Source organism: Pseudochaenichthys georgianus, chromosome 19 (assembly GCF_902827115.2).
Source record: "Pseudochaenichthys georgianus chromosome 19, fPseGeo1.2, whole genome shotgun sequence".
Classification (NCBI taxonomy): domain Eukaryota; kingdom Metazoa; phylum Chordata; class Actinopteri; order Perciformes; family Channichthyidae; genus Pseudochaenichthys; species Pseudochaenichthys georgianus.
Window position 1 is genome coordinate 10,972,729 of NC_047521.1, and position 13,040 is coordinate 10,985,768.

Genomic DNA, 13,040 nt, shown 5'->3' on the forward strand with positions numbered 1-13,040 from the left:
TGTGTTGTCTCCAGTCACACACACTGGCACACAAACTGATCCCTTGGAGCGGCAGACGTCTCCTCTCTCTGAGAGCGACACAGGTACCGGGAGTGATGCACCTCGGGACAGAACTACTGTCCAGAGGTGCACCACTCTATGCAGACTGGACTCCACATCAAGGATCGTGAGTCCGCTGTGGGTGCGTTACGGCGGAGCCGCGTTAAATCTGTTCGCATAAAGAAAAAATGCTCAATGACAGCGGTTCTCTTTAATGCACGATTTAAACGCACTGTTAGGCGGGGACGCACTCATACACGATTGACCTCCGGGTCCTCTGTACGCGTTCCCACCCCTGGCTCTGTTACCCCCAACTCTGGCCAGAGTGAAGGAGCAACGCCACACACTTACTCTGATGTTTCTGCCCTAGCCCGCAACGTACGGGCTGGCGGAGATATATCAGCTGTTGTGCGGGCAGCCATGGCAGCCCCCAACACGCAGGGACAGATTGTCTCAGACGGGGGGGGGGCGATCCTTCACCCACGCCCAGAGCGCGGGGCACTATGGGCCTGACCCGTGAGTGGTACAATCTGAATACAGTGGGACTCCCTCAGAAGGTGATAAACACTATTCATAGTGCGAGAGCTTCCTCCACCAGGTCTCTTTACGACTGTAAGTGGAGGGTGTTTGAGGACCAACCTGATCTCACCAGAATGCGTGACTCCACCATGACTCCTTAACACCACAATGCGTGGTGGAGTCACGAACTTTGTTACATTTACGTGTCGGCACCACGCAAACAACCCCAATGTAAAGTGAATGAGGCTCCTTTGTCGTGGTGCACACACGCATTTCTACAACGTCCCGCAGTGAGCTTTTATTCTATAAAACGTTTTTTTAAATCTACTTTATAGCTTGTAGTAAATCACGGGAGGCTTCTTTTATTTTATTTGTATTCATAATAATTAAAAAAATTCGTCAGAATGTAAAAATTACATTAGTTACGAATTTGTGTTCTCAAAAAACAGTGCATTGTGTGTAATGCAACTGTGATTTTTATTAAATTAGTTAGTTTTTAAGGAAGGCCAGAGCTTCAGCTGTGTCAAATAGATTGTTCCCTTTAGTTAACGTTATTTAAAAGACAATGATCATGTCCCCTGTATTGTATTACGAGCGTCCATTCCCATTGGATAACGGAGAATTGTACACCCGGAAGTAAGAATTCTCCTTAATGTCGATTGATTTTACAGTGATATCTGCACTACTCATCGACTAAAAAACACAAAATTGTCCTTGTTAATTACACAACATTGATTGGTTTGAATTGTGTACAATGCTTTTGTATTTTCCCCCTTCAATTCGGAGAAACAAAGATTTTTTCGGAGTTTTTGGATGGCAGAAGACACTACACTACCCAGAATCCTCAGCTATCGTTTGGGACTACACCATGTGCTTAGCTTGACAAACCCCGTGATCAGTCCTCAAGCTCTTTGATTGGTTGACCTCCAACTGCATTCCATATGAAAAAGGTTTCGTAAAAGAGAAAATCATACTTTATTCAGCAGTGCTTGCTTTACTCTTTGAAAGTCATCACATGAATGCATTGTAATAAATGGTCATAGTTCTTTATTTATCTCCAGAATCAGAATAGACCGGAAACTATTCTTTTACTGTTCTGTTTTAATTTCACAATAAATTAGTAGTCATATTTTGTTTTGATATTATTGTTTTTTATTAACTACTAGACCGCTGGGTCATGTTAACGCCATCTTTTCTGTGTTGCTGTGGGGTTTTTCCATCGCTTTTGTGTTACAAATATCAAAACAATAACAAAATAATATTCGTCGTAAACTAAACCAGAAACAGCAGTATATCTTATTTTGTTAACACTGTAAACTTGACAGCTTTTTAACCCAAACCTACGGTGGCCCTGAAGTGCAAGACACCACAGCATTTCACAAAACACTACAGCATTTCAGAAAACACCACAGCATTTCACAAAACACTACAGCATTTCAGAAAACACTACAGCATTTCAGAAAACACCACAGCATTTCACAAAATACTACAGCATTTCACAAAACACTACAGCATTTCAGAAAACACTACAGCATTTCACAAAACACTACAGCATTTCACAAAACACTACAGCATTTCACAAAACACCGCAGCATTTCAGAAAACACAACAGCATTTCAGAAAACACCACAGCATTTCACATTGGACGGAAAGGGTATTCCTTAGGGAGAACACTTCTTGTTTGTGATTGGACAGAGCCAGCCAGAGAAGCACTGCTGTGATTGGTTGTTTTTGCTGCCAGTCAAGAAATGACGCTTCGTGATTGGTCAACACCCGACAGCGAAATATGTCCCAACCATGGTCCCACAAGGTATGGTCCCAACACATCAGCCGTTAGCACACACTCAGATCTCACAGCTCCTCATATCTGTTCAGAAACTGGACAAAAGTTAAACATGTACAAACCACAGACTGTCTATGTCATGGCGAATACAGTCGCTGCTTTATTTATGTCTGTATGATGTTGTTGTGAGTGTGTACGGAGCAGCTACAGGTTAGTTAACCTGATGAATCCGATTCAGAAAACACGCATTTTAAAAGCTTTTCGCCTGCCGTCTTGTCTGCAGACTTGTCAAAGCGTTACTTCATGGTTTTTACTAACTGTTATCAGTATGTAGTTACTTCGGCATCACTTTGAAACGTGTATTACAATTAAATCACGGTCAAATATGTTCATTTTGTTGTAGGATTTACATGGAGATACGCCCCGTCCCCTCTCCAGCGCCTCTTGTTTGAATGACAGCATTGACAGGAGCAAACACAGCTGAGAGCCGCGGTGAGACTCGAGCAGCCGCGGTGAAATTAGAGCGATATTGGGTAGTCTACCATAGTATTTACATGGAGATAAGCCCCTTAAAAACCATGAATTAATAAAGCATTAATTCTGTATTTACTCCTGTCATTCAAACAAGATGCTGGAGAGGGGGCGGGCCGTATCTCCATGTAAATCCTATCGGAATCGGATCCATCAGGCTAAACTAACCTGTAGCTGCTCCGTTCACGCTCACAACAACGTCATACAGACATAAATAAAGCAGCGACTGTATTCACCATGACATAGACAGTCTGTGGTTTGTACATGTTTAACTTTTGTCCAGTTTCTGAACAGATATGAGGAGCTGTGAGCTCTGAGTGTGTGCTAACAGCTAACAGCTGATGTGTTGGGCTAATCACAGCGTCATTTCTTGACTGGCAGCAAAAACAACCAATCACAGCAGTGCTTCTCTGGCTGGCTCTGTCCAATCACAAACAAGAAGTGTTCTCCCTAAAGGAATACCCTTTCCGTCCAATGTGAAATGCTGTGGTGTTTTGTGAAATGCTGTTGTGTTTTGTGAAATGCTGTGGTGTTTTGTGAAATGCTGCGGTGTTTTCTGAAATGCTGTGGTGTTTTGTGAAATGCTGTGGTGTTTTGTGAAATGCTGTGGTGTTTTCTGAAATGCTGCGGTGTTTTCTGAAATGCTGTGGTGTTTTGTGAAATGCTGTAGTGTTTTCTGAAATGCTGTGGTGTTTTCTGAAATGCTGTGGTGTCTTGCACTTCAGGGCCACCGTACGAACCACCTACTGGTTAAAGCACGTTATTGCACGTTTAGAGTAATTGCAATGCAGGAAGATTGTGTTGCTTTTTAACGACTGTTTAAAATGCCTTTTTCTTAATGTCTTTCATTTTTGTAAAAAACTTTTGAATGTGTTGTATTTTATGAAAACATTTAAATATTAAGAGTACATACAAAATAGTGGGAAAGTAGAAGGTCAATGATATAAATATAGAATAGAAAATATCAAGAAGATACTCAAATGATATCTAGAATAAAACAGTTTAGTGCCTGATAGGAGGATGTGCTAACTAATAAGGCTTTATTTAAACATTAAAGAATACTTTAGGTTAAGGTCTTCATTTAAATACGAAAAAAGCTTTGGGGGTATCTAAATATTAAGCCTGACAAAGTCTAAATTGCATGGTTTGTTTTGGAACTTGACAATCAACTTTCCTGCAATGTTAACTATGTTGAAGCACTTATTTTAACTGATATTATACACATTAATTATAATCTTATGTATGTAGATAGTATAAGAAATGTGCAGAATACGACAGTGTAATGGTGGAAGTATACACACATATTGATAGATGTCTTGTAATGCACTGTTGAGGAACCTGTAACTCAAGTTTTTTATTCATTACATAACTACACTGTTGTGTATATGATATGTCAATAAACCTTAGAAAATCTTGAAATCTTGAAAGGGATGTGCAAAATAGCAATTATATACAGTCTTTAATTAACTATTAGAGAATAACGAGTAATGAATATGCTTTAAACGGATCTGCAGATAAATATGTAGTCTTCTCAAGCACCAACTATCAAATATCTTGCCTGATTGTTGGCACTTGACAATCACCTTCACTGAATTTCACTCAGGTGTAACTAAAGTCTGATTTAAGGGCTGTTTATATTTCACATCATTAATCCAAATCTGTACTAAAATAAATCTGTAACTAAAATAAATGTAGTGGAGTAAAAATACCAGGTTAACCTTAAAGAAAGCCCTCAGGATTATAAAAGACCCCCATCACCCCAGCCACAAACTGTTCTGTCTGCTGCCGTCTGGCAGGCGGTACCGCAGCATCCGGACTAAAACCACCAGACACAGAGACAGCTTCATCCCACAGGCTATACGATTATTAAACACCTGAACTTAGAAACAACATCCATAACATTCATCTGGCTGCTACTTAGAAATTATGTATCTAATATATCATATTCCAATCACTTGTAGACTCTTATTGCACTATTTCACTATTTTTTCTGTGTAGGCCTATCTGTTTTATTTTATTGCGTAGCACTGTTGGAGGAGCCTGTGACCTAATAGGACACGTTCGATTCCTGTTTTGAATAGTGTGCCGTCGATGGGTTTCATTCCATTTCAAAGTCCTTTTTGACGCTCTGTGTAAACTTCGCGCATCCAATCACAGAGGTTGAGGACTGATCACGGATTTGTCAAGCTAAGCACATGGTGTAGTCCCAAACGATAGCTGAGGATTCTGGGTAATGTAGTGTCTTCGGCCATCCTAAAACTCCGAAAAAACATTTGTTTCTCCGAATCGAAGGGGAAAAATACAAAAGCATTGCACACAATTCAAACCAATCAATGTTGTGTAATTAGCAAGGATAATCTGGTGTTTTTTAGTCGATGAGTAGTGCAGATATCACTGTATAATCAATCGACAGTAAGGAGAATTCTTACTTCCGGGTGTACAATTCTCCGTTATCCAATGGGAATGGACGCTCGTAATACAATACAGGGGACATGATCATTATCTTTTAAATAACGTTAACTAAAGGGAACAATCTATTTGACACAGCTGAAGCTCTGGCCTTCCTTAAAAACTAACTAATTTAATAAAAATCACAGTTGCATTACACACAATGCACTGTTTTTTGAGAACACAAATTCGTAACTAATGTAATTTTTACATTCTGACGATTTTTTTTAATTATTATGAATACAAATAAAATAAAAGAAGCCTCCCGTGAGTTACTACAAGATATAAAGTAGATTTAAAAAAACGTTTTAATAAAAGCTCACTGCGGGACGTTGTAGAAATGCATGTGTGCACCACGACAAAGGAGCCTCATTCACTTTACATAGGGGTTGTTTGAGTGGTGCAGACACGTAAATGTAACAAAGTTCGTGACTCCACCACGCATTGTGGTGTTAAGAAGTCGTGGTGGAGTCACGCATTCTGGTGAGATCAGGTTGTTGAGGAGTGGTGCCTTCAACAAGGACACATCTCTTTTCAATGTCCTGTCGGGGTGATTTCATCATTTCTACAGGACTTGATCGATAAAAACAGAGCTTTCTCCACGATCAAGGTGTACCTGGCTGCTATTGCTGCATGCCATGTGGGCTTTGAGGGTAAGACGGCTAGCCAACACCCTTTGGTTTGCCGTTTTATGAAGGGAGCTCGCAGGCTCCTCCCTGTCTCCAGGTCGCTGGTGCCCTTATGGGACCTGGCAGTGGTTTTGAATGGGCTCAGAATGACCCCATTTGAACCCCTGGAAGGAGCTGACATGAAACATCTGTCACTCAAGACAGTGCTGTTATTGGCCCTGGCATCCGCCAAGCGGGTCAGCGATACTCATGCACTGTCTGTACATCCCTCATGCACTCAGTTTGCCCCAGGGCAAACGAGAGTGTTGTTGAAGCCCAACCCTGCCTTTACACCAAAGGTGGTTGGTTCGTGTACCCCAATTGACATTGAGGCATTTCCTCCGCCGCTGGTTTCCTCCGGGGAGCAGCAGCAGGATCTGTTGTGTCCAGTCCGGGCTTTACACACATATATGGACAGATCAAAGGAGCTTCATCTTAATGACCAACTCTTCGTGTCCTGGGCTAACCCTCACAAGGGCAAGCCTGTTACTAAGCAACGGCTCTCACACTGGATTGTGGAGGCAATTGCTTTGGCCTATACGAGTCAGAATTTGCAAGCACCTTCGGGTCTGCGGGCTCACTCGACTCGGGGCCTGGCTACATCCTGGGCTTTGTTCAAGGGTGTTTCCATCCAAGACATCTGTGCAGCAGCGAGCTGGTCCTCGCCACTCACTTTTGTCCGCTTTTACAGGCTAGACATCTCCGCTCCAAGCGTGGCCCGAGCAGTGCTGGGCACCTTGTTGAGTCAGGACTCTACCTGTTAAATTCTGGTTGATCGGTGATTTCCGAGATAAGCTCGTCTGGCAATACGGGAACTACAATATCCCATAGTGAGACATCGAACGGAGTGTTATGAATGAGAACTATAGGTTACTTATGTAACCCCAGTCCTCAGAGTAACATGAAGTGAGATGTCTCACCAGACGGCCCTCCTTGCTATGGTGAAGCGAGAAGAGGTGCTTATTTTGAATGACGCATGCGTTGTGGCGCAAGCTACTTATAGGGGGTGATTTCCCCTGACGCTGACATCAAGATCACCAGCCAATCAGGATTGGCGTAATGAGATTGATGCTTCTGTTTGCTCCGCGATGAGGCGCATCCCATAGTGAGACATCTCACTTCACCTTACTCTGAGAACTGGGGTTACGTAAGTAACCTATAGTTATGTGAAGACGGGAGGGCTTGCTGGTCCCTCTGTACATTCACAGAGGGCCAGCTATAGTAACTCAACGAGAGTAATGTCAAATGACAGTACAATTGACCAATCATATCTTCCCTCTAAATGGGCGGGCTTTATTTTCGCGGACTTTATGACAAGTTCCGCCCGCTGTGAGGTCTATGCAAGTGGTGCAGTGACGCGTCCTAAAACCCGGAAGTAAGTTTCGCTCGGATTCCCTCGACAGAAAGCAACGTGATTTTTCCATAGGATTTTGGAAAATAGCTTGAAATAAGGTCTGTGGAAACGAACCTGTTAGATAAATGCACGTTTTGTTCAGCCGGATAATATCTAATGTCTACCCTACTTTTATTATTTTCGAATCATAAATCTAATCGATAGATTTATGATCGATAGATTTATGATCGATAGATTTATAATTAGCATAAGTTTGTTCATGATGGCTCACTTCAGTGATAGTGATGACATCGTTGCAAAATTATTAACCGAGTCATTTTCAAGATTGAGTTACAATGATAAACTGGAGTGGCAAAGGATCAGCTGCATGACCCGCCATCAAGTGCTTCATCCAGAAGGACAGGAGGATGGACTTTGTGTTTCAGTGATTTGATCATCAAAGGTAGGCCTAAGTCATTTTGAATGCGGGCCGCTGTGCCGACTTAATTAATTTGTAATTGTTACTTGGCTGTGGGTGCCCTGTCATGATAGGTGTTTATATAAATGGTGTTGTTTTGTGTGGTAGAGGGTCACTGTCATTGATGCGTTTTGCACCCCGGGCCGCTGTTTTGATATTCCGCTGAAGTATACGCTGTGACGTAATAACTCTTCTTTTTTTTCTCGAGGGAAGGGGGGGGGGGGGTCAGAGGGCCGAGGTATAAAAGTCACGGCTCGCCACTGGAAGCTACAGTATATGAAATATCTATATATTTGTATTTTATATCTGTGATTAACAGATAAATCATTATTGAGAGTGAGTGAATCCCAACTGAAGAATTGTATAATTGCACAGTCAAAGTATGCCTACTACGGCTTCAAATAAGTACTAATTTTATCATAGATTATTTGGCAATTAATTTAATAATTATGTCTGTAGAGGACAGACATTTTTTTTTAAATAAAAGACTCCTGGTCAATCGTTCTGTCTTTAAATGTTTGTTTTTTGTCAGTCCCCAGTCCCAAACACAAAAATATTTTTCTTTGATATGAAATAAAACTGAGAAAAGAAAAGTCCGGAATAAATCAGATTCACATGTCACATTTCCCCTGTGATGGCACAATAATGAATATTATGTCATCTGCCTCCTGTTGCAGACGCAGCTATCTTTAGTGACTAAACCTGTTAGTAATTTTCTCGGTTCCTATGTCCCAGGTTTAGCAGGGGATCACGATTACATGGCAGGCTGATTTCCATCATTCCAGTGAGGGAGCTGTGAATCAGTAAAGAGGGCTGGAGGAAAAGACGGAGGAGTGTAAAAATGCAACAGAGCTTTCCAGTATAAGTGAAAATTCTAAGACGGTTTACAATAACGTTTAGTTTACCCATATTGTGTTCTTGTAACTGATGACATTGTTGTTCATCTTAGCATTAAAGCTAAACAGTACGAAGCGGCTAGCCTGTGAAAATGTAAAAATAAATCTGCCTACCAATGCCTTTAATTAAAGGTGACATGTCATGCTTTTCCGGTTATTACCCGTCTCCTTGTGTGTTATGAAGGTTTTTATGCATGTAAACGGTCTGCAGAGTCAAAACCCTCAAAGTACACCATGTAGGGAGTAAAACTCTAAAACAGAAAATACCTCCCCAAAACGCCTCGTTGGAGATACGTCATTGTCCATTTGATTCTTCCGGGTACATCATGATGTCATGTCGTCCCCGGAACGAAATGGACCAATCCGTGGAGCCGTTACGTTACGTCCGCGCAGCCATCCGCGCAGCCGTCCGCGCAGCCGTCCGCGCAGCCGTCCGCGCAGCCGTCCGCGCAGCCGTCCGCGCAGCCCCGCTGATTGGTCCAAATTGACCAATCCACGGACTTCCTCACACACTCAGTGCATGCAGCTCAGCTGATTTCTCCTCCCTGATAACAGACAGTTGGGATCGCGGCGAAATTCTCTCTGCAGTGCAGACCCATTCTCACAGCGTTTATCAACCTTTTTCTTACTCAATATCAAGCCACACTTATTGTTTTTACTTCGGCTGTGACTTTGTGTGTGCTCAGGGTGAGTTTGGCTGTGTTTCGCTGTGTATCGCTAAACAAGGAAATCACACCTCCACGGAGCTTAGCGCGATTCACAACGTCCCGACTGGTCCCGAGCAATCGGAGCACACTGGGCTCACAGGGAGGGGGGGGGGGCAAGAGCTGTAGCGAGCCGTTTAGTGGAGAGAGTGAATACACATACTTTACAGGGATGCATATGCGAAACCAATGTGAGTTTGGAAAATTGCACAGTATAAATCTATTCTAGTAGACCTCAACAATGGAATTATGATCAGTGGAAATGGCCATGACATGTGACCTTTAACATGCACTTATTTGTTTAATATAGGCTACTCAGAAGTGAGCCTCTAAAGTAAGCTTTACATGTTCTCAAGATAGCTTTTCCTCCCGTTTAAATGTGTAATGCTAAGCTAACTGGCTAGTTGATGTAGCTTTTCATCCAAGCGTCAGTATCGTTCATCGTTCAAAAAAAGTCTTACACACAACATACTATTAGGGTGCATTCACACCTAATAGTCCGTTTTCCGGTGCGCACCAGACCACAGTTTGTTACATTGTTTCATCTTTCACACGGGCAAAACTCAAACGGACTATAAACTTTAAACACAAGTCATGTGCACGGAAATGCTGTTCAACCATTGGTCAGACATTAAGGGGGTAACAACCTGGTAAAAACGCAAATCCCGGCAATTTCTAGTTTGTCTATTTGCATCTGTAGATTTCTCCTAAATTCACCAACAGTTAGCATTCTAACGTAACATAAAGTAGCGCGACTGCTGTGTGCACCATGACAACAGAGATATCGTTGGGAAAGCTGTGTCTCTCCTGCACAATCTCATCGGATCCAAAGATGGTCATTTCCTTTGTATCAGCAACCAATCGTGAAAGCACAAAGGGGTCTTAAACCAATAAATGAAATCTCATTGGCTGGTGTCAATTTCTGACAACGTGATTAGTTCTAAAACACTTCCTGGTTAGCTTTCCGCTAGAAATTGAAATCTCAAAATTGCAAAAGAACGGCGAAAAAAACGTTCACAGAGAAGACGACAACAATTGTCACTTGCACGAAGCAAGGTTATACAACAAACAAATGACCCCGAACATGAAATACCTTCACGGAGTGCGTTGATGCGCAAGCTATCATCAAAAGAACAGGAGGGTTTAGCTAGCGCCTCACTGCAATCTTTAAAGGTCGTTTTCTCAAAATGAGTTTTTTCTCCTACTCTGAGTTCGAAATTGCAACTTCAGTAGCACGTACATACACCAAACCTTCCAGTTATATTCCTATCAATATTATGAAGGCTTTTACAGAAGGCTTTGTTCATATATCATTCATAGCCTGAATTATACAACATATACCTAAAAACATGGCGAAAATTGATATGTTAGGGCTGTTGACAGTATTTTCTGATTTATGGAGTGATAAAAAGAGATATCCAATATCCCTTCTGTAAAAGCCTTAGATACTAATATGACTACAAAATGAAACAAGAATTTTGAACCTGGCTTTATCCAAAGTTTAGATTTAGATTCCTGAAATGTGTTAAAATATGTGCATATTTAATGAGATAATTGATAATTTGCATATTTAAACATGCTATTTCAGAAAACTTGTAATACAACAAACAATTGCCATATTGTAAGTAATGAACTGGAGAAATTTCTAGCTGATACCTTTAAGTTAAAAAAATTACCCTATTCACCTGCGGTGTCTCGCCTTAAGAGGTCTCGGACTGTGTTCACACCGACCCAAATGAACCGCACCAACCGGCTAAACGCACCAGCCTGGGTTCGATTCAACCGGACTTTACAAGGCAGGTGTGAACGCACCTAACTAAGAGCTTTTAGAAAGAATCCTGCATGCTTATTTATAATCATTTTCATCTGAGCCCTTAAAATAACATCTAGCCTACAAATTGTTAAAAAAAAAAGTAGTAGTAGTTTTCTTTGTGCTAAGGCAAAAACGTGGATGTGAAAAGTCAATAAAGATTGCAGAATAGCTAGTGGGAATTCAGGGGCATTTTACACAAAGATAAAACGTATACAGTAATATCCACTCCATGCGCAGTTGTGCTGATGGCCCAATATTATTATCTCTTCATCATTTACGCTTTAATCTTCTATCAAATCACTTTTCCTTAACACCAAGTCCCCCTGCCATATGAGCTCTGCTCGCTCAGCTGTCTATGTTTGTTCCCTTTAGTGGCAGCATGCTTCCTTGAGCCGGATCTTAGCACATACTCAAGGTCAAAGCCACTGTTTGGTGGCTCGAGTCATTTGATTCAAATAGAAAGCCCCCTCTCCCTTGAAAAAGTGTATCTTTACGTCAGTGCAGATATTGTGCATCACAAAAAAGCTTTGAAAATGTTGGCACGGTGTGGCCATTGCAATACTCTTGTCAGAGTGACGATGGGCCACTTCCTTTCCATTTCTATGAATAACCTAACCGGAAATAGTTTCAGCTCTAGTCATTAAATACGATGTTGAAATCATGACAGAGAGTGATCATCATGTTTTATCCATCCCATATTCTTCTTCTGTGAGGCCTGATAAAAAGCTCCAAACTTTCAGGACTCTTCTTAAAGCACCCAAAAGTTCACCAAGGCAGTGTGTGAAATAATGCATAGGGATGTTTGAATATTACAATCTGTGAATATGGTATATTTTAATATTTCAGATAGTACAATGCCCCCTTGTGGATACAATGTTCCTCCCCAGCTGTGTGTGTGTCTATCCTTGGCCTCCCCCTTGGGTTAACAATAGATTGCCGAGATATGCAGACAATCTCCTAGCATTATATTAAGATAACTGTTAGATTTAGAAAGATTTGACAAAATAGTTTGTCAGCTTTACAGCTTCACAGTAGTAACAGTTGCACGTTGAGTGGCGGCATGTGTGAGTTTGGTAATGATCTTCTTGAGATTCACTGCATGCTGATGTAAGCACTGACTATAAAGACACTGACAACCCAGTCATAATGTCATTTTTATTTTAAATCTAAATGTTGTTGAGCTGAGTAACGGTCTTCATTGTTTCCTTTCAAACCAATCAGCATAAAGGGGTATTTTATCAAAAATGTCTCCCTCAGATTCAAGATAGGAATCAGCTGGGGATGAATAACTGTTACACTCACCACTAGATTTCCAATGACCATGACCATCATGAAGACGACTAAACACATCCCAGTTCCGGCCACCTCCATGCAGTCCCACATGGTCTCGATCCACTCCCCGCACAGGATGCGGAACACGATGAGGAATGAGTGGAAGAAGTCGTTCATGTGCCAGCGTGGCAGCTCGCACTCTGTGGAGATCTTGCACACACATTCCTTGTAGTTTTTGCCAAAGAGCTGCATACCCACCACGGCAAAGATGAAGACGATGATGGCCAGCACCAAAGTCAGATTTCCTAAAGCTCCCACTGAGTTACCAATAATCTTGATCAGCATGTTGAGGGTGGGCCAGGACTTTGCTAGTTTGAAGACACGAAGCTATCTCAAACACAGGACAGACACAATAAAAGAGAGTGAATACAAATGTAGGAAGTAATCTCATTGTAGTAAATGGATACAAATGGATTCAATAATTGGGTAAATGTACATTTGTCTTAATCGTAAAATGCTACATAATTGGGAATATCTAAACAAATAAATGCAGTTA

General features: G+C 41.6%; 1 protein-coding gene across 2 annotated transcripts in view; it reads right to left on the reverse strand.

Annotated features, from left to right (window-relative positions):
- Positions 1–13,040, reverse strand: part of scn4aa (sodium channel, voltage-gated, type IV, alpha, a) — a 36,221-nt gene that overhangs the window by 18,062 nt on the left and 5,119 nt on the right. For both annotated transcript variants that reach the window (XM_071206832.1, XM_034107091.2), the window contains exon 12: positions 12,515–12,871. In XM_071206832.1, the coding sequence (XP_071062933.1) occupies positions 12,515–12,871 (357 nt within the window). The remainder of the gene's footprint in view (positions 1–12,514; positions 12,872–13,040) is intronic.